The sequence below is a fragment of the Vanessa cardui genome, chromosome 15 (genome assembly GCF_905220365.1).
Source record: "Vanessa cardui chromosome 15, ilVanCard2.1, whole genome shotgun sequence".
NCBI lineage: Eukaryota > Metazoa > Arthropoda > Insecta > Lepidoptera > Nymphalidae > Vanessa > Vanessa cardui.
The window spans coordinates 5,916,507-5,943,066 of NC_061137.1; the positions used below are offsets into that span (position 1 = coordinate 5,916,507).

Here is a 26,560-nt window from a genome sequence, read left to right on the forward strand (position 1 = left end):
ATTAAGAATCATAGCGAACCTTCATTAAGCAAAATTAACATTTGCTCGAATATACGAAAATAGTTTAAAAACTCAATTTCACCCGAGATTTTAATAAAAATCCAAGTCTACGTACATAATGAGTGCACGAGCGCAGTGACCTGTTGCGATTTCACGGTGAGACAAGTTTGAACGACCCGCACGGACGGATAGACGCACCGTACATCAAAGGGACCAAATACATTATTGTTACATTTTTACGAAGGCTACGCAATATTATGTTTAAGATGGTATGGGCTTCGAATAATACGCCTGCATTTGTCAGGGTTACCAGAAACATGACGGAAATTAATTACGCTTGTAACCCTAATATTGTTGGCAAAAGTACGTTGCGGACACATATTGATATCATATTATTAATAAACCTATACCTTTGTCACTAGTTAGTTATTGTATCAAAACTTTTTTATGATTACATTGATTTACTTGAAGTTTATTTGTTATATAACTACATATATCATTTAATAATTTGTATAAATTTGGTTTAACATACGAACCCGTGCAGAAGATTCTGCTGTCATCATTTCAGATTAACATGTCCGCACCTTTAAAGTTAAACCGTTACTAAACAAAAAAATTTCAAGAATGAGTTATCAACGCCATCTTACTCAATTTCACGTAAGCTACAAGATGAACGTGACCATTTCACGAAAAATTGACTCTACCGCCATCTAGCGTTAAATCATAACGTTACCAAACCAAACTATGATCGGCTCACTAAATACAATAATGTGTCTATACCAGTAAGAACGTGTTTGTTGCGGAGTAATGACCAAAGTTTAAATTCATAGTGTGATTATTAGGATAGTAACGGCTGTTCATCACAAAAAGGTAAGTTTTGTAGTTTTTTTTAATGAGTAAGGTGTTTCAATTTGTTTAAACACAGTTTTCGTTTAAAGAAATTATGCAATTAATTATTACATTTTACCGGTAAAAGGTTACAGTTTGTATAGTTACAGTTTGCCTTTATATTTTTAGATATTTATCTAATAATATTTATTACTTAATAGTGGCTATTTTGTTAATTACAGTTTTTCAATAAGCAAGGAGTAAATTTTATGATTTGCGTAGTTACAATAGTGAAACAATTATGTTAGTCACAGTTTTTTTTTCAAAGTAACGTTCATTTGTATTCAAATTTTAGAAGTAAAATATTACATTTTATTTAAACTTAATTTACGTTTTATTATTTATTTCATAATTTAGGAAACGGTTAATATTAAACATATACATTTGTTTTAGTATCACTTTTCCATAAAAAATAATAATTTAGGTTTACAAAGTTACAAAATTGGACTAAATTAATTTGACTTAAAATGTCTATTATTAGTTTTATATGCGAATAATACAAAGTTTTTGCTACAGGTCATGTCGTATTTACGAAACCCTCGTTTGTCTCGCATTAAGGAAGCTATGGAAGCTCAAAAAGATTCCTCGCGTAGCGAAGAACCCCAGCAAATATCCATGGACCAGCTAGACTATAATTTTACACAACATGCGACAACTGCAGACACTCTGAATAGGTCTCCCTCCATATTGCAAGAAGAACAAATACTACCTCAGTCGGTTAGCCAAACTATTGAAGCAGATTCTTATGTCCATCCTAGTCCTAGCAGTAGAGCGAGAACTGATTCTACTAGCTCAGAATCTTCTTCAAGTTCATCATCAACGAGTTCGAGTTCATCATCATCTAGTGCGTCCGAATCTGGTAAGGACTTTTCGCCTGATGAAACTGATTGTGATCCTGATTACAAACCACCAACTCCACCTAGAGGTGTAATATTTAGTCCAACTCCTATGCATAGTAGTTCCGAGCAGCTAGTTGAAGAAGATAATTTGGGTTTACCAGAAGAAAACCAAACTTTACACAATCTAGGTCAACCAGAACCAGAGGAAATCCCAATTTCGAGCAGTTTGGGTCAACCAGAACCAGAAGAAAACCAAATTTCGAACAAACGAAAACGTAAAGGATACAAAAATTTATCCATAAGGCAAAATGCTCAAAGACTTCGTAATATGGGTCAACAATATACTTCTGTGTCTAAGCTAAAAAAGGTCATGCCACAAAAGCAGATGGGACCGCCATGTGGAGTAAAATGTCGACTTAAATGTAGTGAAATAATCAAACAGGAAGACAGAGAAATGATTTTCGACAATTATTGGAAATTGGGAGATTTATCTAAGCAACGGAATTATATTTCAAAATGCATTAATGTCATTAAACCAAAATATCAATATAAAGTTCATACTAACAACAGAGGACCCAAACATTCATTTTCATTCGAAATTAACAATGATAAGCGTCGTGTATGTAAAATTTTCTTTAAGAATACGTTGAATATTAATAACCGACCTATTGCAACTGTAATAGCAAAAAAGAATCAATTGGGAATAGTGGAAGAAGAAAAAAGAGGTAAACATGGGAAACAAAAGAAAGTAAGCTTAGATGTCATTCAAGGAATAAAAAACCATATAGACTCAATCCCGAGAATAGAATCACATTACTTAAGGCAGCAAACTACTCGTGAATATATTGATGGAGGTAGAAACCTTACTGATATTTATACCGACTACGAAACAAAATGCTTGGATAATGGTGTTGAAGTTGCTAAAATACATACATTTAGAAAAGTATTTAATGAAGATTACAACATAGGCTTTTTCATCCCTAAAAAAGACCAGTGCGAACTATGCATTTCCTTTAAAAACGCTGTTGATAAAACAGAACTACAAAACAGATACGATCAACATCTGCTTGAAAAAGAATTATGTCGCCAAGAAAAGTCAAATGACAAAGCAATGGTTCAGGAAAACTTCATAGTTGCCTGTTATGACCTCCAGGCAGTGCTGCCACTTCCGAAAGGTGATATATCTACTTTATATTACAAGTGTAAGCTCAATGTTTGTAATTTTACTGTCAGCGAATTAGCAAAAGACTACTGTGATTGTTTTGTTTGGAGTGAGGTCGAAGCATTAAGAGGGGCTAACGAAATAGCAACGTGTGTTTGGAGATATTTGACAAAGAGAGCGTCAGAAATAAATGACAATAATTTACAAATCACATTCTATTCCGATAATTGCTGCGGTCAGCAGAAGAATAAGTTTATGTTTTCTTTGTACGTGTATGCCTTATCTGTCCTTAATATTAAGTCTATTACCCACAAATATTTAATTAGTGGACATACACAAAATGAGAACGATTCTGTACACTCTGTGATAGAGAAAGCCATCAAAAAGTGCTTACGGTCTGGTCCTGTTTACACACCCGATCAATACGTTACCATAATCAGAACAGCACGAAAGAAAGGTAATCCCTACAATGTTACCGAAATGTGCTATTTAGACTTTTTTGATATCAAAAATATCACAGAGGCATGCGGTGGACAATTTTCCAAAAATACACTAGGCGAAAGTGTTAGATTGACTGATATTAAAGTTATTAAATTTGAAAAAAGTGAAGATTTTAACCACATTGGCATTTATTATAAAACTTCCTACTTAGATACAGATTTCAAAGAAATACAATTCCATAATAATCGTGCGTCGCGAACACGTACTACCCAAAATCTTCAAAATTACCAGTTGAAGCCTTTACATCAGTCGAGATTAAAATTAAGTGACAGGAAAAACAGCGATCTAAAGAGTTTAATTGGCAGTAATATAATTCCGCAGAATTACGCATTGTCTTATTATAATAATATCTTGTTTTAATGTTGTATTGATTTTGAGAATATTTTTAAGATTTTGTTGATTTTTTATTACGCTTTTATTATGGCAATAGATTTGCCTCAATATTTTTATTATTATGTGAATTTATGACGTGATTTATGTGAACAAGACTTTCGTTAACCTCGAGTACCTTTCGAGTTAGGGAAATGATGCTGAGATTGTTAACTATGTTTAATTATATTTTTACGTTTTGGTAGTTTTATTGGTAGTTTTGTTTTTCTTAGTCAAGCTGATGTACTTGCTGTGATTTAAAGGTACAAAGTGTCTTAAGACTGATTAATAAATAACTAAGCCAAATGATTGTATGGATCTCTTTAGTTTTTAATAAAACATAGCTGATTTCGTATGTTTTTTACTTCTTAATTATTATAACATTATCACAAACGCCTACTCAATGATGTATAATTGAAATATTTAATATTATTATCATTATCTTTGAAATTTAAATAGTTTTCTGTATAGTAACATAATTTGAACTGCATTTTATATAGTAATATATTAAAATTAATAAATAATTAATAGTAAAGTGTTACTATAATTATTTAAATCAAAATAAATAAGACTAAACATAAAAATATCAACTTTTTATAAATCACATACCATAGCGTTAACACATATCTATAATAATAACTTCATAAAAAGTCCTTAAATACAATTAACTTAGACTTATTGAGAAAAAACAGTGATTTTTTTCTTATTTTGGCTCTCCTGTAAAATTTTATAATTTCGTTTAGTAACGGTTTAACTTTGAAGGTGCGATTATTGTGATCGTAGAAATATGTATAAGTTTAAAATAAACGAAAACTATTTGAATATCTGATTTATATAAAATATTTGCTAATGCAATCCAACAAATTAATGAATATTTATATTTTTATTTATAAATCTGAAGAGTATGGTTGGACTCGTTAATCTTAAGGACCAGTCTGACATAAATATGTTAGCCTAGATACCCTAGATACAGGCTATAATTATTATACAATTCACCCTTATGTAGGGGGTCATCCTTATGGGAGCAATAACCAAGAAAGTCAACCAATTATTTAAAAAATATCTAATTAGACGTTACTTAAAAAAGAAGTTAAATTTTTAATGAAAAATAAGAAGAAAAATATCTTTAATCTTAAAGGAAATTAGCAGAGACGACAAAGTTGGTTGTGACATTGCAACCTTCGTAAAAATACGAATATTTTTACGAATTTTAAAATGACGCCCTCGGTGAGGGTCTGACAACTTTAACTACCTTGTTACGTTTCGAGACCGAAAAAGTTTTGTCTAAATGTATTTACATTTTGTTGCAATGAAAATACAGTTTAATGTTGCTCCCTGTGCATATTTAAACATACGAAATGTAAAATTTATAGTATAAAAATACTCACTGAATATAACCAGAATTGTTTGGTAATAACCAAACATAAAAAAGTTTAATCATGATTAAGAATGATATTATCATTCGAAGATAAATTAATATATCAATTCGATCTGATAACCGTGGGTCGGCATAAAATATATGCATTGTATGTTTATGTGTCATTTTATATAAATACAAAACAACAGACAATATCTGGTCGTATATATGACACTGGTAACAAATAATAATAGCATTTATACAATAGTATTACATATAGCTTCTATTTCAATATCTTCGAAGTTCAATTTTTCATTATCTTTTCTTATCTAGTCTGTAGAGCCTCTTCATGATAAGATGGTATTGGAAAAGTCCAATACACTGTACTTACTGTTTAATATGAAATTTTAAGTTTATAGATTTACTATAAGTCGTTGAAGTGAATTGTGGAATGGAATCGAAATTTAAATTAAAAAGTAAAACATATTTATTTTTAATAAGTATATGTTGTAGTCTGTTTAATCAACAATAGACAAGAAGAGTTCTTGGACTTGGAAATCTAGTCAGTCATTGAATATCAATTCAGGAATTGTTTGATTTAATTCAATTTTACACGACAGGAAAATAATATTTTTCATAGAAAAAATATTAAACATTGCTATAGTCAAATTCGTTATTTGCGCTAATGTTAAAATATAATTATACACGTCTTATGAAATTTTACAAATACTATCCCCTAGCCAAAGCAAATATAGTCAATGGCAAATACATAAAAACCTCTTTGGTATGAGGTCCACAGATACTAAAGGCGAAATTCCTTGATACGCAAGAAGTTTTGCTTTGAGGGGTTAAAAAGAAAATAACTAATGTTTCAGAACTGTTTTTCTTAGAAAAGGAAGATGAAGTACGTCTAAGACTAAGATTTTATCTTTAAACTTTAAATAAAACTAGATTAGGGTTATTTATAAACAAACTTGTACTGTAATTAAATTTCTACTATTTTACTTTTAGAAACTTTTATTAAACTTCAAATTAAGAATGTATTCTCAATTCGTCTTATTTTAAATGATGCAGTCGGGTTTATTTGAATACAGATATACACACTTTTTTAATCAAATTTCCTTTTTTATCTTCGCTCGTTATTTTAAATATCTCTAATTTTACATGGATTTAAGACTAGCTGTACTCAACCAGTCGAGTTAAAACTTTGTTGGTCAAACACATTTGTTAGCATTTAAATAAAACCTCTTTTTAAAAAATCTTTACAGAACAATTTTATTTTTAAAAAATTTCACTGAAATTTTATTCGTTATTTAAAAATGTAGATGTTTTTGATCGATAACATCACAACTGTAATTTTTTTTTCTTTAGTCAACGTTCGTTACGTTGGTAAAATATATTAACAAAAATTTTTTTTAACAAAACGAATTACAAGACATATTATATTTAAGAACCCTAATATATTTGAATGTGTGTGTAATGGGATGTCTGTGTATATGCTGTTTAGGTGATTATATAATACGATATTAATAATTTATTTACCAACAAGCCAGTCTCGGTATATGACACTCTTCACGTTCTAAGAATTTAATCATCGCATGACAAGGAACAAATTAAATTTTACCTTTATATTGTAAAATAGTCTTAAAGCTATAAGCTAGAAAGTCTATATTCGATGAAATCTTGTAATTTTAATTCCTTGTCCTCTGGGCAAATAATAATGACTATTGATATGCATACAAAGTTTAAATTTCATAAGATTAATAGGAAGCATTCTTGGCGCTGCATGATCCTCACGGAAAACCGTTTCCACTTTGAGCGGTACTCTTAAAACTGGTTCCTTTGAGGATTTATTTATAGCCGTTTTGTTCTTGAGACCTAATTCATCGATGGTATGTTTTAGATTGAAGACCTTATTTCGAACCTCAATTGAACTTCATCTGCTTCTGGCTTTTTGACAAATAAGTTACTACAATCTGTAGAAGAAACGAATCAATTCTACTAAGTTTAACATAAAGGTGAATTAACAGCATTTTTATACATATTTTTATATGGGCACAATACTAGCGGCCTATCTGGATTTGGTCCGGGTGACATAAGATTTTTTCACTTATACATCGCTACCTACCAAATCGTATCTAGCTACTCAAAAACCTACATAAATACACACAATAAATAAAATCTACTTCTACATTCTTCGCATAGGAGAAATTCTGTTACATACACATATACAGAAGATATATAAAAATGTAGTGTTTTTGAACTATTTCTTCACATTAAAACAGGAAGATAATACAAACTATATGATATATAGTTAATTGAAAAAGCAATAGAACGGTTTATGCAACAATACATGAAAATTAACGTTTCAATCGGGTAGGGTACATTTGTTCCATTTTCTCTTAGCTTTTTGGCAATCGAAATACGAAATTCAACATTCGAAACTATTAAAGCGTAAAACGCATAAAACTTAATAGGAAAACAAACAGTTCCCATTACATTATAAATTAATTTATAAATGAGGCGTAATTCAGCAGCTACAATTCTGGATCAAATAGCAAAATAAAGGATGGTAAAGTGAATATGAAGATGACAAATTAACATTTAGTAAAGGAATCATTACGAATCGTGAGATCTCTAGTGACATTCCTATGACAGTAACTTACAGGTGAGAATATTTCTTACCGAACCAGTGAAGTGGTAGTTCATACTTTGATTAACAATAATTAATTACACTTGTATACATACAAGTTTGCTTGTATATTTTGTTATTGTTTCCAAGAATTTGAATATGGTAATATTAAAGCCCCATCACAGCGCAAATTTCAGCTTTCGACGTCATTATTTTTATAGGCTGTCCCGTCAATCAATTAAAAATAATTAATCAAATTCATCCTTGGGTGCACGAGTAACGAGCAGAAAATAAAACATCAAAAAGAACAATGGTTTGTAAACATATCCAGTAACGATTAATTCAATTATTCCAATGTAGAAAACATTGAAATAATTGAATAAATCGCAAGGTTCTTTTGTTATTTGATTCATACATGAAATTCTGTAAAAGTCATTGTTATTAGCGTCATAGTCGTACGATTCTTTTACTGTTTTTCCGGTATATAGATAATAAAATGATCAAGATTATATCTACTAACTTTTCACGAGCTATGTTAAATGGAATTGAAAATGAATTCGTTTTGAACTCGGCATTTTATATGTAGACTTTGGACTAGAAAGTTCGAGTAATCCTCCCAATTAAAAAGTTTGATACTCAACTTTTTTTTTAGCTGTCACCTAATAATTAAACATGTAACAGCTCGTAAATCCCAAATGTCGTATATGAGACCTCTTTTACTATTGAAAAAAAAAAACATTTCCATCATGCTATTCTATTACAATGAGACGGGGTACCTTAAAAAATAAATAATAATAAATACAGCTGAGATTTATTCTGGTAAAGATTTTCTCGCGCTCTTTTCCTTTACCACCAAACACGGCATTAACATGAACCCTTGAAAAATAAAATTGGGCTTGCTCGGATCTCCGGACTCTCCGTCGTGACCTTTTCATCCATCTAGACCTCTTAAATAGACCTTTATTAACCACAATTCAATCTGTCATAATATAATTTATTTACATTTATTTTTATCAAGTTATAAAATTTACAAACGCTTTAAAATATTAGCAAAACACGAATTTATGAAATAAAATATTCAATATTATAAAAGCAAAATAATACGTCAAGACTTACTTGGATTATAGATTGAGTACCAATTTAAGCCGCTTAATAGCCGCGAGCCATCAAATATGTTTATATGCAAAGAAAACATTACGGGTGAATTTGTTTAGGAGATAAGGCTTCAAACATAAACTTTCATGAATATACACACAAGATCTTACATAAGTATGTAATCAATGTCTCATGTAACCCGGATAGTTTTTATTTATTTCCCAGCCTGTTCATAACTTTTACGACTAAGCCTAACCAATCGTTATTATTAAATTAATCATTGGAAATGAAAGTATCCTACTCCGGATAAGGATAAATCAAAATAAATTACACGATTTATGGATTAAATAAACATGACTCGAAGGGAGTCGCGGGTAACAGCTGGTATAATAAATATTATGTCATTGTTTACTTTGAAAACAAAATATATGGATATAGCCTTGAGTGGTATTGGAAAGTCAATTTTCCTTGTTACTTTGATGCCGTATATGGCATATATTAAAATTATATTATGCAATAGACATTGAAAAAAACTACGTAATCACTTTATTTGTTGATTCAATTTCATATAATTTCAATCTTAAAATGTAATCGACTGGTTCAATGTATAATATATTATTTTCTAATAATAAAGAATTAAGAATATTATTTGAAATTAATATAATTTAGTCGACATATGTAAACGCCTTACATGTTTCACAAATAGTTCGATGTATAGAGGTCGTTTTACTGACAATTGATATATTATATAGACAGTTCTATAATGCCTAGATTGTCTGCGACTAAAATGTATTGAAGAGCATTGAGCAATAGTCAATGGGAACAGAGTTTTATCTATCTCTTTGTAGATAACAAACAAATGGAGATCGGAGAACAAATAAAATTGATGTAGGCGTGTATATATGTATTTATCGCAAACAATTGTTTTTCTAGATATAAAGCATTTTCAGGCAGTCAAAACCTTTGAGCGTAGTGACATTCCATTTCATTGTTTTGTTTTTCAATGAAAGATAATAAAGAGCTATTGCATTTAAGTTTAAAAATAGAATAATTCATTGAGAGTAATTATTTATGAGCAATTAATTTTAGTGAATTTGCATTTAGACAAAATCAAAATATGCTTTTTTCAACTAGGCTTTTAAAAGCACTTTTGAACCGTCATTTTACAAATAGATTAAGTGAAGCTACCACTGAAGGTAAATTGTACCGACCACCAAAGAACCTTAGTAGTTACTCTTTTTCAGCATTTAAAAAACCAGTCACGTTAGTTAATTACAATTATATATGCGAATAAGTTGTAAATCTATTCAACGAGAATACGAAAGAGTAAAGATTTTTGTGTTATGGCATAGTTTGCACACGATCGGGAATCTTATCTGACGGAAAGTGACTACCTTTGGACAGCTGTTGGTTAGCAGGTGTGTTGCCGGAAAAAAGATTCAATTTCTTGTGGTTCTCATCATGGGATCAAATATAGATAGGCATGATTATAATTCATTACGCGTTTGGATCGAGAGAAATCCGTAACAAATTTATATAAAATTTGATTTGAACCTTTTTCTAACTGTAATAGGAGAACGTTGTCTAACAATGGGACATTTATTAAGTGTTATCTAAATGCTGTTTTAATAAAATAACGTATATAACGGAGTAGCATGTCCGAGTCCGTTTTTTAAAAAACAGTCAGCTATTCTGACGTCACGAGTGTCAGGGTTTCGATCTTTATCCATCTTCGGAGGTAAATTAATAATTTTACAATGAATAAAAATAATCATTTCTGGAGACGTGTTTTTCTTAAATTCGTGGTTTCGCGCCGACACGGCCATTCTGACGCGCGATGCGTGCTCTGCATCGCTCCTTCCCCTTTTCTGTAAAGGAATAATTATTACGAGGCATGGTACCTCCACGATACATACAAGCCTATTTTAAATCCATGGTTTCGCGCCGACATATATTATATAAATAAAAAGAAAGCTTCGTAAATAAAATATGAATTTTTGTTAAAAATAACTGAAAAGTACCAATAAAACGCTCTCGAGCGCTAATAACCTTTATTCAGCGAGTCTTAAAAGATCACCTCCAATTTAAATGGCGCTGGCCTATTCACGCTGGTTATTTGTGTAACTTGTCCCGTAATGACTACGGTCAAAGCCACTATGTGTGTAATCTAGAATTGAATGCATTCAGCCGAACTCGTAACTAATTAACTAGAGTGAACACCACATAAATGGTTGGAAGCCACATCACAAAGCTTAATGGTCATCTATTGATGGACGCCAAGCCGATTTTCCGCACACATATGCATATGTATGTGTGTATGGTGTGTTGATATACGGTTTGGTGACAGCCGCAGTGATTAATACGGATATAAAAAGTAAATTTATTTTCAGGTATACAATATACCTGAAAAGAATTATGCTTTGTATTTTCTGTTTGGTTTTCATGAAAAAAAAAAAGAAAATATATGAATGAAACTAAATGCACTATTGCGATATAATGATTTAACTTATTTCAAATAATTTTTGTTGGTGATAAAGCCTTGTACAAGGATATCTGGGATGACTTAGATACAATTCTCTCATCAGATATTTTACCGCTAAACAGCAAACATATATTATTCAAAACAAATGAAAATACTCTTTATTGTACACCAGTAAATAAAACACATAGACACGATTTGGAAAGATGTACAAGAGGCGGTCTTATCGCTAACACAGCGATCTCTTCCAGGCAACCTTAAGGTAGAGGAAAACAGATACAGAAAGACGTAGGGGTGTACAAAAGCAGATATAGATATAATAAATAAATACAGTGTAATATTAATATATTTAAATAACTAAAATAAAATAATTTACAGTACCTGATATCTAAAATGCATACATATTAAATTAAATTAAATTTATAATATACAAAAAATATTCTTATATATTATTCTTATGCTCTGCGTTAAAGGGTGAATGAGCCAGTGTAGGTTCAGTCACAAGGGACATAGCGTCTTAGACAATAAGGCTGGCTCATTAGCAATTACAGGAATGTCTGATGCCTAAATCTTACTAAACATCTTTCGTATTCTCCTTGATACGATATTTGCATAATGTAAGTGACTATTTATATTTTAAAAAAAGCTAACAATATATGAATTGTATAACAGATATAGACACAAAATATACCTTCTAAGTTAAATTAATTATTCCATGTCCGAAATATGAATTTGATAATGAGATAATGATGATTCCCTCCTGACTAATATTTCCCTTCTCGACCGTTCTCATCAGGGACTGTGTAACTTGAAACATAATTTAAATAACAAAGCTTTCTTTTGCTTTTTGGTAGATGTGATGCCGCAATAAAACTAAGCCATTTATTTCCAATTTTATTCAAATTAAATCAAATCAAAATAAACTTTATTCAAGTAGTATTTTACAAGCACTTTTGAATCGTCATTTTACAATTAAGTGAAGCTACCACCAGTTCGGAGAGTAGATTCTACCGAGAAGAACCGGCAAGAAACTCAGTAGTTACTCTTTTATAACATTTAAAAAATACAAAGTCATGTTAGTTTAATACAATTATTTAAATTAATATATCCTGCTTGGAAGTCAACAGGTATTAACTCCACGCTTTTTATCATCTATAAAATCTTTTATCGAATAAGATGCTTTTTCGACCAATATATTGCTTACAAACGATATGAATTTACGAAACGGCAAAGTTAAAAATGTCTGAAAATAAATACCGTATTAATCTTAACATTTGGACTGTATAGTATGTATTATAACGACCTCCGTGGTCGAGTAGTGCGTACAACGGTTTTCATGGGGATACCACTCCAAGATTCGATATCCGACCGAGTCGATGTAGAAAAAAACATTAATTTTCTTTGTTGTCTTGGTTCTGGGTACTTGTGGTCCCGTCGTCGTTCCTTCAGATTTTTCATCTGATTTTCCAAGTGCTTCAGCTACATTTTGATCAGAGTAATGTATGTGATGTTGTCCAATATTTATATTATATTTATATAACTTAGATATATTTTTTTCTATTAACCATAAAAAAAATAATTTAAAAAAGTACCTATATTTTTATGACTTCTTCGCCTAAACAAAGCATATAATTACTACACTTAAGACTTAACCGTAAAGTTCCTATAATATTTAACGAGGTAAAATGGAAACGCGGCGCACCATTTCCCAATACTGTCAAAGTTTCCTTTAACATGTGAAAATTTCGACGCTTTAACGAAATATTGACAATGCGGTTAAGCTCTTAATAGAATAGGCGCGCATAAATTCGACATATCGACAGGACAACCGCTTCGATTAAATCGGTCAAGCGATAATACATCAAAATATTAATTTAAATTAATGACGTCATCCATTTCCATACAATTATCTTAAAATAACATTACTTGATAAATCTATAATTGCTTTACTAAAAAAATTCTTGGCGGTAGGGCTTTGTGAAAGCCAGTCTGGTTAGATACCACTCACTCATCAGAGTTCAGTATTGTTGTATTCCGATTTGAATGGTGAGTGAGCCAGTGAAACTACAGGCACTAGGAACATACTAACTTAGTTCCCGAGATTGGTGGCGCATTGCAAGGAATGATGATGAAAATTAATATTTCTACCAGTACCTTTGTCTATCAGCGGTGGTGACCGCTTACCATCAGCTGGCCCATATGGTCGTCCATCACCCTATACCATATAAATAAATATATACCTATATTTGATTGTTATTCATGTAAAGGTTTTATTTTTGGAAACAAGGTTTAAGTAGTGAATGCCGGCCGACTAGGAAATATATTTCTATTCTCATAAGGAAAGTATTTCATTGTTAGTTGATAAGGTATATTTTATACGGCATTTGTTATCCGAAAATAGAAATGGATTGGTCGACGCACAAACGTGGGTATTATATATGTACTACTATACTATATTATTTACTTTAACAACCATTTTTTTTTTTAGATATAAATACATTATATTACGTATATTAAAGATCTAATTATTCGATCTCAACGGCTTTAACAATTGTCTAATCTCAATCTCAATTTGGTAATCTCCCTGGTCGAGTAGTGTGTACACCGGTTTTCATGGGTACGCCAGCCGGGTTAGATTCCAGGCCGAGCCTATATAGAAAATTCATTAGTTTTCTATGTTGCCTTAGGTCTGGATGTTTGTGGTACCGTTGTTACATCTAATTTTACATTACACAAGTACTTTAGCTACGTACATTGGGATCAGAGTAATGTATGTGAAGCTGTCCAATATAAATTATTTATTAGAGCACACATTTGACAGATACTCTATATATGTATACGCACAATTGTTATGTTTCGGTTTAAAGGATGGGTGAGCATTCTAACAGCATTTCTAACAATAATACATAAAATATTATTTCCCAAGTTTGGTGGCGCATTGGCGATGTAAGGAATGGTTAACGTTGTTCACAGCGCCATTGTCTATTGGTGGTGGAGGCCACTTGCCATCAAGTAGCTCAATTCCTTATCTGCCAACCTCCAATCAAAAAAAAAAGTTTCATATATAATAGCAAACTTAACCTATAAACATCTCTTTTATTATGCAAGTTGAAATAAATCTACTTCCTATACAGTTCCATTAACAAAAACTGGTCCAATAGAATTAAGCTTCTGGTAACGAAAATCGTGCTGAAAATATAAAGCCTTATTAGCGTTGCCAGTCAATCTTGACAAAAGAAATTCGAGCCAACTTAATCCAATATTCCGTTTTCCCTTTGTTACGAATTATTATAATATATTTTATCATATGATTCCAATTTGTAGGTGGAATATTATGAATTAAAGATATTGTCCAAAAATACTTTAGCCGTTTTAAAATACAGACAAGAGATTCTATTAATCAAGATTATCCTTCTAAACGAATTCAGCAACGAAGAGCAAAAGTATGTGAGTTTATAATTATTCCATAATATTTAGAAGATACATCAGACGTATGTAATCCTTTATTAAGTGTAGATGTAGAAAATTTCATATCAGAATAATTATGGACTTACAAGCTGAAGCACACTTATTGAGCATTTATTACTGTTGTATGTTATGAGAAGGTAATTAATTAAAAAGGAAGAATAAAATACACTGTTAGATTTACGTAAGCATCAGCCACGCTGCTCCAATGTTAATTAGTGAATTCGCATGTGACAGAATTTCGTTTAAATTAGACACACGCAGGTTCCTCACGATAGTTTTCTTCGCCGACGATATCAAGACGCATAATAAACACAAATTAAGCATATAAAATTCCAGTGATAGTTACCTAGGTTTGAACCCGCAATCATCGGTTAAAATATAAAATATATACGCGTTCTAACCACTGGGCCATCCCCGGCTATTAGACTATAATAGTTCTTTTATGTTTGTCCTTATACATATTTCAGTTATAAAACAACCTAATTATAGATGCCTCATATAATTTTTCAGATTCTATATAATCATCATCATTAATTTTAAACTTTTGTTACAGATAATGATCCCGATTTGGAACTCATATTGGTTAGTATAACTTACAAGTAACATAAATATAATTTACTTCACAGATGAATTTCTGCAAAAAGATTGAACGAGCCAGTGTAACTACACGCACAAGATAACATCACAGTTACCTAAATGTCAAATATTTCTTACAGCGCCATTGCCTCTATGGGCGGTCAAGAGGTGGTCCATTTGCTCGTACCTTTTTCATCTTGACTATATATTGGATGTTTTGTTTATCTATCCCAAATTCTTCCAATGTAATATGTAGATTTTCTTAGAATAAATACCAATTTGCCTTTGAACAGTCTATAAATTAACAACGAACATATATACATATTTAAAACAATGTAGTTGTATTTATTTTTACTATCTGCCTGACACAGACATTAAAAGTATTTTGAATATATTTTTTGGTAACCTTGTCGGGATTATGGTACGGATAACAAATTCATTATAGTTAAAAAAATGACTAAAAATTTTATTACGATACTCTTTTTTTCAAACGTTTATATTTAAGCTGATGTCCTTACGATTCCTTTATACTGCAAAACTCACATATATGCAACGTTCTGATTACAAAAGAGTAATTACTGAGTTTCTTGCCGGTTCTTCTCGGTAGAATCTACTTTCTGAACCGGTGGTAGCTTCACTTAATTGTTAAATGAAGATTCAAAAGTGCTTGTAAAAGCCCACTTGAATAAAGTTTATTTTGATTTTAATTTTAAATTATCTATATAATTATTTGAGTTATACATTTAAAAAATATTTTTCAATTATCTTAGCGGTCTTACTAAGATAAGTTGTGGGATCATATCTAAGGGCGCAGGTGCTATGACAAATTGGTCTGAAGATAAACTGCTTGTATAATAATATGTATATTTCTGAGAAACATCATATCAAAGTACCGTTGTCTCGGAGTGATTTACTCGATCTATCACTCGCATTTCACTACAATTTTGTCATACTAGTAAGTAAGTATATATATATACATATATATGTATGTATGTTAATAAATTTGCTTTGTTGAAATAATGATTGTACTTCGGCCTACTATCAAAAATATTCAGGCACACCAAATATCTAAATAATCAAAATAATGGAATACATCAAAGACTGGCCGCGTATATTACCCTAAAAATAAAATAGATAGATAGATAGTAGTAAAATAAATTAAATGTAAACACCCACGATTAAAGGTTAGACCATATGTACAATTACTACAGTATGCTCACTTTAATTTTTAATAAAACTAATAGAATGTCTTATGATGAGACCTTTATAGATAAACTGTAATTAATTTTGTACAATGGGATTTCTTTGACGGATAAGTGAGTCATAACTTTAAATAAAATAAAAAATATTGGCGATTTACATTTAAAATTTGAATCAATTGTGTATTATAAATGTATAAATATACCCAATAGGTCATAAGGTAAACTATTTGTGAATTATAGTATTATTTTTGACTAAAAAAAAACTTGAATCCTATGTCCAGCAGTGGACAAAAACGGGCTGATGATGGTTTTGACTAAAATAATATTATATAAATAAAATAATATATCGTAATTAAATAAAAAAAATAACGTTTAGTTACAACTACGAAAATATAAAATGTTTATTTAGCATAGCGTGAATTACGGCAGAAAAATAACGCAATTGTTTAAGTCATGTTATAATTGCCGTGAAAATATGAAAAAAAATTGACAGCATCCTCGACAGCGCTGACAGGCTGGGACCATTATAATAAATGTCAGAGATCCTTTTAGGTTAAGCAAAGATAAAAAAACAATCACATGCCTTTTATAATATAAATATTTTTGGGAAAATAATCTTTTCCGAAACGCATAATCTGGTGTGTTTATTAAGTACTTTTTCAATTAAGCATTACAAAATCGACGATTGTCTTAGCCGTTTGTGAAAGAATTTTTTTTAATTAACATTGATTTGAAATAAGAATGAAGCAATTTGTTTTGCTATACGTATATTGACTTAATTTAGTAATTATAGTTATTATTTTAAGTCATAAATACTCTCTGGTGAATTTGAAAAAAAATTTCCACGTAGTTACTTTTAGGAATAATAAAATTATTTATTTATTTTAATTTTGAGTCTCCAACAAGAGCTACATATTAAATTAATATTTTTAAAATATAGCAGTATAACATTTACAAGTTGTGTTTTCCTTCAATTTTATAGAAGACCACAGAATGCAAAATAAAAAATATTTTTAAATACAATTAAGATGTGTCCAAATGAAGTCTTAGGTCTGTGACTAATTAAGATAGTTTTAAGTTTAATCTATTCTATTTTGTACCCTCCAAAGAATTCTCCACCAGTGCGGCATGTTCGATTATGAGAAAAAGCCCTTTTTTTAAGAAATAAAAAAAAATTAAGATGTGAAAAAATAATACATAAAAAGTAATAAAATCCAAATAAAAATTAGAAACTTAAAATTTGTTAATTTTAAGTTTCTAATTTATTAATATGTATATATAAAATTGATCTTTATAATGCCTATGAACTTACTTTTTAAATAAGAGTTCACAGCGATAAGACAATGCTTTATATATTTCGAGTTGAATTATAAACGCAATGTACATTAAAAATCAGCGACTTCATAAAATATTACATAAAAAAAATAAGTTAAAACGAGTCAATACGGTGAAGGTCAATATTAAAAGAGAGCAAAGCGACTCTTTAAATAAAAAAAAAGCAAACCCTTTCTTTGTACGCCTCTAAATTACGAAACAAAGGGTCTCCATTGCTTACAGCTTAATAGCCTAGGCTATAATATATAGCCATATACATCTTGACTGTTAATCATAGACCCTGAAGAGTTAATGCATCTAGAGATAGATTGGCTGTAGATGAGATCTGATAACATTTTCATAGTGAGAGTGAATTCATGTTCCAACAACATTTTAAAACATATTCATTTGTTTTGTATGTTAAATAACTACAAAAACAAAAATACAATAGGTTTAAAGGATATCGCACGTCATATTAAATATTACAACCCTGTAACAAAAACTACCTATTTTTTAAAAACTAAAGACATAATATATTACCGCTATCCCGCAGTGCAGCTGAGTGCCTCGCTTAGCCTCGTATAACAGTAAAGGCGATTTTAAAACTAACCTACTATGCTTAGATACTGTATGTTAGATATATATGTTATTAAAACTTTTAATTTATCAATCAGTTTTCAACATAATCGAAGAATACACAATACCAAATAAAATACCTACAAGGCTTAACTTGACTACAACTTAAGTTCATAAGATCGAAATTTAAAGTTGATAAAACTTATTTATTTATTTATTATATTTTAGGGAAACAAACAATAAGATAAACTTATAGGATATAAATATCCAAAATTACATATATCAGCTAAGTTTCCACTGGTAATTAGACACATATTATTATTATTAAAAATAAGACTAACATACATAAAATCAAATATTATAAACATATACTAACGAAAATCTTAAGCAATTATGAATAAAATCAAACATAAACATTAAACGAAACAAAATTAAAAAAAGTAGCAAAACAAAAAAAAATTGAAGGCATTAATGGCTACATCGGTTAGTTAATTACAGGCAAAATATTTATACACGTTAGAACAAACTATGAATTGATACATACTTACTATACATATACGATAATGATACTCTCTTCGTGACCGATACTGGCTACAACAATCGTTCTTAAGGTTTCCTATCTCTGTTACTCATTGTATTGCGGGATGCCAATCCGATAAGACCGGAGGAAGTTACATAACTAATTCAACTGAAATATTTTCCGAAATACTACACTCTATTAGAACAATCAACTGAAATTCACTAAATGAATGCTATAACACTTGCATTCTTTGATACAAGATGCTTATTTGGCATTCTAGTAGATATTAAATGTCATTATATTTCATTGTTTTAACAGACACAGAAAAGTACGCCTCATAAATATTAGGAAACCCTCACACAATACGATCATTGAAATTAATATCAAGTAATTTTGCTAAGCTTTGAATAATACCGAGTAATTATTTATATTTAACGCCGGACAAAATGAACCAAAAGAACCTTTTAAATGTAATGGAAAGTTATCATTTTTCGAGACTTCGAGCGTTCGGTTGAACTTGCTATAAATATACTAGCTATTCTACGCCGTTTCGGTTATCTGACCTAGATAGCCGAATCGTAAAAATTAAGCGATTTTATAAACAGACAATTTAATGCAAAAAAAATCCAATAGTAATAATGGATTTTAAAATTAGATTATTCTTGCCAAAATCTACCACTGTTTATAAAATTATATAGACTAAATTTATTCATTGTTAATTTCCCTTTTCTTTATTTATAATGAGAAAACAATTGAGGCAAATGAGGTAAAGGTATGATAAATAATCATGACTATGAATGTAAAAAATCCAATCAATTTCGACTTACGAACTAAGAACTAAGACTTATTCGCTTAATGTAATTATACTTACTCATTTCAAAAGCATTGCTGGTTAGCTGATTCATTGTTAATGGCTGATAAAGACTTTTTTATGGAAACGAAATCAAATCATCACAATAATAATTACGAAGCAAATATTATCACTTATTAATATACTAATAGAAAAATTATGATCAATTATAACCCATACTCTATCAAGAGATCTTCCATTTATACCTTGTTAGAACCCATTGGGAATACATCCTGAGACATTCTCCAAGCCATTTATCTATCAGGAATCTTCGCATAGTTTACATAACTAAAACTATTTCTCAATTTCAAATTGATAAAACGAGATCAATCATATATCGATAGGTAAAAACACAAACTATTTTTGTTTAAAGTGATATTAAGTTCAAGCTAGTAGCTGAGTTGTGATCGGGTAACAAACGAACATATTCATTTTACACTTAAAATATAACTGACAAGTATCATTTGCATTAATAGTTCAATTTTTAAAACACCAAATGTAATCTTGTTTGTAGTAGTGCTTAAAAAATAAATCCAATATGATCATCCATTGTATGATTGTAATGTGAAATTCTAAAGCTAAATTGTAATAAATATTATATTATAATATAAATATAGCTTGTAAAACATCAAATTCCCTTTTATTTTAAAATAATTATAATTATTACACTTCTCTAAGTAATGTTTTTAACCTAAAGCGTTGATAGACAAGGTAATCCATCTTTGTCATTTCGCTTTTCCGTTTTTTTTATATTGCACCAGACCATTACATTTTTACATTTTATTAGTTTGACGGATTATAATATCAGTTCTAAAATTCGAAATATCTTTTTAAATATTACTTGCTACAAGTTCCAGCTCCACGGATACAATTAGGCTCTATATACAACTTTCAGATTGAAGACAAAGGGTATAAAGAAAATCCTCGTTTTTTGGCTAAGATGTTATGTTCCATGTTCCTATAGTTACACTGGCTCACTCACTCTTTAAACTGGGACACGACAATACTAGGTATTGCTGTTTGGAGGTAGAATATCACATATGTTGGTGGTAATAATTCTGTCACGTGTATATTCTAACAACCCGCAATGGAACAGCGTGTTGGAATATATTCCAAATTCTCCTCCAAGAGCCAAGGCCCAACCCAGCAGTAGGAAATTTACAGGCTGTTGTTGTTGTTGGTGTTGGTGGCTATAAACCTTCCCTTTATACAATGCTTATTGCACCTACGTATTATTTCTTACTTTATTGTAAATATGCTAAAAAGTCATTAATTTAGTCTTCATTTAAATGCTGTCTCTGCGCAAACTCTGATCCATTTATTTTGATAGTAAGCGCATATTTCATCAGCTTACATCGCTTGAACCCAGCTTAACTCTTTTAGAAATAAAATAGACTAATTTATATAGGTACATCCATCTATCGAGTTTTGCTTTAAAGTATTTTTATTTTTTGCATGCAGCTAGCAGTGAGGCTTGCTTGCATTAGAGAGAAAAATTCTTCATTTCAATTAGGTTATTAGATTTTAAAATGTATCAACACATATCGCCAGATTTAAATAGACAGAATTGAAATCCACCAGAAAGGACGTTATCGTAATTAATTTAGTTTACTTCGTACCTGTTAAATATTTTACGAAGCTTTAGAATGCTAGCTCAATTCATTTGTTTATTCTATTATAATGTAAACATGAATACAACCGTTATTAAATAGAACGGAACAAATATATTCCATGATACACTATACAAATATTTCAAAGGAATGTTGACCATATAAATATTGTAAAACGAATAGTGTCTATCCTGGGCTTCGCGTTTCCCTGATTGAGTTTATTATACAAACATCACTTTTAGGTTTACGTAAGCTACCCATTTGCTTTATATGTACACGCACGCCCTCATAGTGCATAACCGGTTTATACCGGTAAATTAAATTGATATTTGATCTTTAGTCTGGGTTATACAATATGTTTTTTAATAAACATGGACCTTCGTTGTCTAGTCATTTGATATCTTCATTGGTAACTAGGCTCTGAAAATAATCTCTTTAATTGTAATCGTTCATATGTTGTGACTAACATATCAAGAATATAAAAATAATATAAACAACCGCTAATCATCACGTTTCTATTTCATGCCTAATCTTATTTTAAAGAACTTTCCGCACTTATTGCACTTATATATCCAAATGTGGATTCGACATACTTGATTTTTACTTGATGATAAAGTTTTGTGCAATATGTATTTTTGTGCGTCTGTATACCTTACCAATAGCTACTCATCATGTTTTGTAATACCAAAAAAAAAAATACTTTATATTATTTGGATTTGAAAGACGAGTGACACAGCAGAACCATAGGCTTAAGAATAACATCTTTCATTAATTTTCTAAACTCGGAAGGCTCAGGGTTCCAATAAATTTTACAAGACCAAAGTCTGACAAATAAAGTTTATTATTTCTAATTATTCATATATATCGTATACAGCCATTTTAAGGTAATACAAAGCCAAAATTAATTGAGATATAAAATGCAAATGAACTAAATGTAAGGAGAAATATGGTTTTCATTTAACAAGATCGCATAAGTAAGAGCTTACAAGGGTGATAATGTGATATCAAAGCAACCTTTTATGTTACGGTTAACATATTTATCTTAGCTTGTGTTATGTTACGAATATGTAATAATAACATTAGAAATATAAATAATGTACATTATGTACATATTACGTAGTACGAAACTTGATTTTTTCCTATTATAAACTAATTAATAATGTCTTATAATCATATACACTAATTAAACTGGCTTTAGAAATAACTGACAATGCATTTCATTTGAACGAAGCATATGGCATGTAAGATTTTAAAAGTAACTTATAACGTCATTTTACATTGGACACAATTGCCTAATTTATATGATATAAAAGCTTAAAGTAATGATTTAAGTACTGGTATTTACATTATCCACCTGAAATAACTTTATTTATTTTTTTATCTATTTTTTTCTAGATTATCCGCTATCTTGGTTATTCCGCCATGCAGGATTTAGAATGACGTCACATATTTAACCACGCATTGTAATCCAAACCGAACGTGTATACAAAATTTAAGCTCGATTGTTGAAAGATATCTGCTCTAAAATTGAGTTACAAAAATTTACCCGAACATACTGGTTAAAAAAACGTGTATAGAATAGCTCTACTGTAACGTTTATCTTTAAAATAAACTTTGCAAAATGCTTTCCAATATGCGTAGATATACCAGCGCATATTGGAAATAATTGCAAGCTTACGGTCATCTATTTCAAATCCCATTCAAAAGTAGCCACGAACCTTATTATGAGATAATTCAAAGTTAAGCTGGAAACTACAAAATCAATATCGAATTAGGTAGTTTGAATTCAAATCATTCTGGCAAAACATACGAAGCCACGTATGTGTTTAATTAGTAACATTCAAAATACGCAGAATTCGTATGTCGCTTTGTGTGATAGCAGTGTTTGGAATATCTCAAAGTTGCTCGAGGCTAATAGTAAATAGTCATGTCACATTTTGCTATTAGATTTGTAAATTAACACGTTTAGAGACCAAACTAATTACATTAAGTAATGAGTAAAGTTTAAATCAGTCGAATTACGTATTATATTATATAAAAAATACTATTAAAATAGGAGTACTATGAGGACTTCCCTAGTCATGTGTATGTACACCGGTTTTCATGAGTACTCCAGGGTCCCGGGTTCGATTCCCGGCCAAGTCGATGTAAAAAAGTCCATTAATTTTCTATGTTGTCTGGGTCTGGGTGTTTATGCTACCGTCGTCTGATTTTCCATATCATAAATGCTTTAGCTACTTACCTTCCTCAAAGGTCGGCAACGCAACTGCTAGCCCCCTGGTGCTGCAGATGTCCATGGGCGGTGGTAGTCACTTTCCATCAGGTGAGCCTCCTAGTTTGCCACCTATCACATAAAAAAGGACATTGAGTTCAGAGTAATGTATGTGATGTTGTCAAATATTCATATTTATTATTAAGGTTGACCTTATAAACCTTTTAACTTCACAATGCTTATAATGGATCTTGAAATTCCAATTATTTGTTGCTAATACATGTAATAATCGCATTTTATAAACGCAATTTGTCTCATGATATTATGCCGATATTAATCAACTTCTACACGTTAGCCTGCCTCTCTGTAGTGCAATCTTTATAGTCTTTTTTTATTCACAAGACGTTTTAATTCACGCCGATTAAACCACACAAATTATAAAAATAAAATGAGCTGAGATGGCACAGTGGTTGAAACGCGAGCATCATAATCGATATTTAAGGGTCCAAACCCAGGCAAGCACTACTAAATTTTCATGTCCCATACATAAATCATCTCGTCTTCGGCGGTGAATACGAAACGTCGTCAGGATACCTTCATGTGCATATCAACAAACCTTGATGCAATGTGGTGGAATAAAGTATTTCTCGTCAAACGTTGAGAAAGCTGTAAGCCAGCAGTGAAAACTTTACAGGCTATTACTGCTATGTTAATACCAGTCCTCGTAGAAATATAAATACGTATTGATATTTATAATCAAATGAAATGGAACAGCTCACTACAAACCGTTATTTGTAAAATTACAAATAATATAAGACTAATTGTATTTATTTATTTTATGTACTTTAAATTAATACTAAGCATCTTATACATACATTATCGTAAAAAAACAAATACTACAAAAGCCTGTAAATTTAACTTAAAAACGTAGCTTAAATAACCTCCTCTCACTTTTGAGGAGAAGGTTTGGAACATATTCCAACACGCTGTTCCAATGCAGGTTGATGGAATATACATGTGGGCGAATTTCTATGAAATTTGACACAAGCCGGTTTCTTACGATGTTTTTCTTCACCGCTGAGAACGAAATGAATTATAAACACAAATTGAGAACTAAAATATATCAGTGGTGCTTGCCTGGATTTGAACCCGCAATAATCGGTTAAGATGTAATGTTCCGCTTCACAATAGTTTTCTACGCGTCTTTTGTTTACTAATCTAAGTTCAGATAATATTTTTTTACAAAACATCATAAAACAAAGCGAAATTAATAATTTTATGTTAAAAAAGCAATTACAATACAATAAAGTTACCCTATAAATATTATAAATTAAATGAAAGTCGTAAAAACTTTTAATCATGACTGTCAGAGTTCAGCTTAACATATAATTAATTAAAAAGCTAATTTCATGACGTAGGTGGCAATATTAAACGTTATAGCGTGTAAACTTGATACATTATTATCGTCTTATTGTAATTAATGCTTAGAACTTTTGACATGACTTCACTAATGTTATTCGTAATAAAATGAGAAAATCTTAGTTTATCAATAAACCTTTTCATTTATTCCAGAAGAATTTAAAAACAATAAGGTCCTATTGTACAAATAAAAAATGAAAATAGTGTAAATTACTGTACAGTCAAAGTAAGAAAACCTTCGTCAATTTTCAAATTCATTCCTTTATCATTTCCCAGTCGTAAACTCTTGGTGCCTTTTGTAACTAAAGCACTAAACTGACAACCGAATATAAAATTAAACTTACATAGTATGATAACTTGGTTCAAAATAGTGTAACTTCTTTGGACTACGTCTAGTCTTATATCGCGTGGAACCCTTTTAAAAAATAAATAAATACTTAAATAAATAAATAAATAAATATGAGACAACATCACATACAATACTCTGATCCCAATGTAAGTAGCTAAAGCACTTGTGTTATGGAAAACAGAAGTAACGACGGTACCACAAATACCCAGACCAAAAGACAACATAGAAAATTAATGATAATCTACATCGACTCGGCCGGGCATCGAACCCGGGACGGTCGTCGAAATTAGTCAAACAACAGTAATACATAAAGAAACATCTTTCATTTCATCTTTCTCCTTCATTGTATATATATCTCCCTCGAGAGTTTATAAAAATAAGCTAATTAAAATCCATAAAAAGTTATATTCAGTATCAGTTAACAGATTCTCTACAAGCATAACATTAAACCTCTATTGTTCACAAACTAAGCCATTTATCAGTGAGTGTACAACATGGAGCTAATTCAGCTCTCCAGGTCACGTTTCGCGTAGAAGTTTTCATGAAACTCTCACATGATACTGATCCTCACGCCTCCGTTTTAAGCTGCATTGTACGTAGCCTGCTTCAGCAAACGTACATACATCAGATTATATATATATTACATACTCTAGTCCGTGGCTTTTGCCATTTTAGGGGATGGTTGATATGAGTTAAATAAAAAAGTAGCCTATTATGCACTTCCTTGAAATTCAACCTTGCTTCACAACAAATTACATAAAATTCGGTTAAGTGGCTAAGTCATGAAAGAGGGACAGACAGACAGAGTTACTTTCACATTTATAATATTAGTATAGATTATTATGATTAGAATATATGATAACGAAACGTTACTTTTTATGAGAGCTTAGATGGCCCAGTGCTTAGAACGCGTGTATCTTATTGTCCCGATGATTGCGGTTTCAAACCCAGGCAAGCACCACTATATGTATGTGCTTATTTTTTGCGTTTATAATTCATTTCGTACTTGGCGGTGGAGGAAAACATCGTGAGGAAACCTGCATGTGACTAATTTCATCGAAATTCTGCCACATGTGTATTCCACCAACCCGCATAGGAACAGCTTGGTGGAATATGTTCCAAACCCTCTCCTTAATGGAAGA

The 26,560-nt window shown here is 30.6% G+C and overlaps 1 protein-coding gene across 1 annotated transcript in view; it reads left to right on the top strand.

Annotated features, from left to right (window-relative positions):
* The first annotated feature begins 1,452 nt into the window (after nt 1-1,452).
* LOC124535888 overlaps nt 1,453-26,560 on the top strand; it is a 120,992-nt gene continuing 95,884 nt past the window's right edge. Inside the window, exon 1 of the mRNA XM_047112288.1 lies at nt 1,453-2,030. Within this exon, the coding sequence (XP_046968244.1) occupies nt 1,453-2,030 (578 nt within the window). The remainder of the gene's footprint in view (nt 2,031-26,560) is intronic.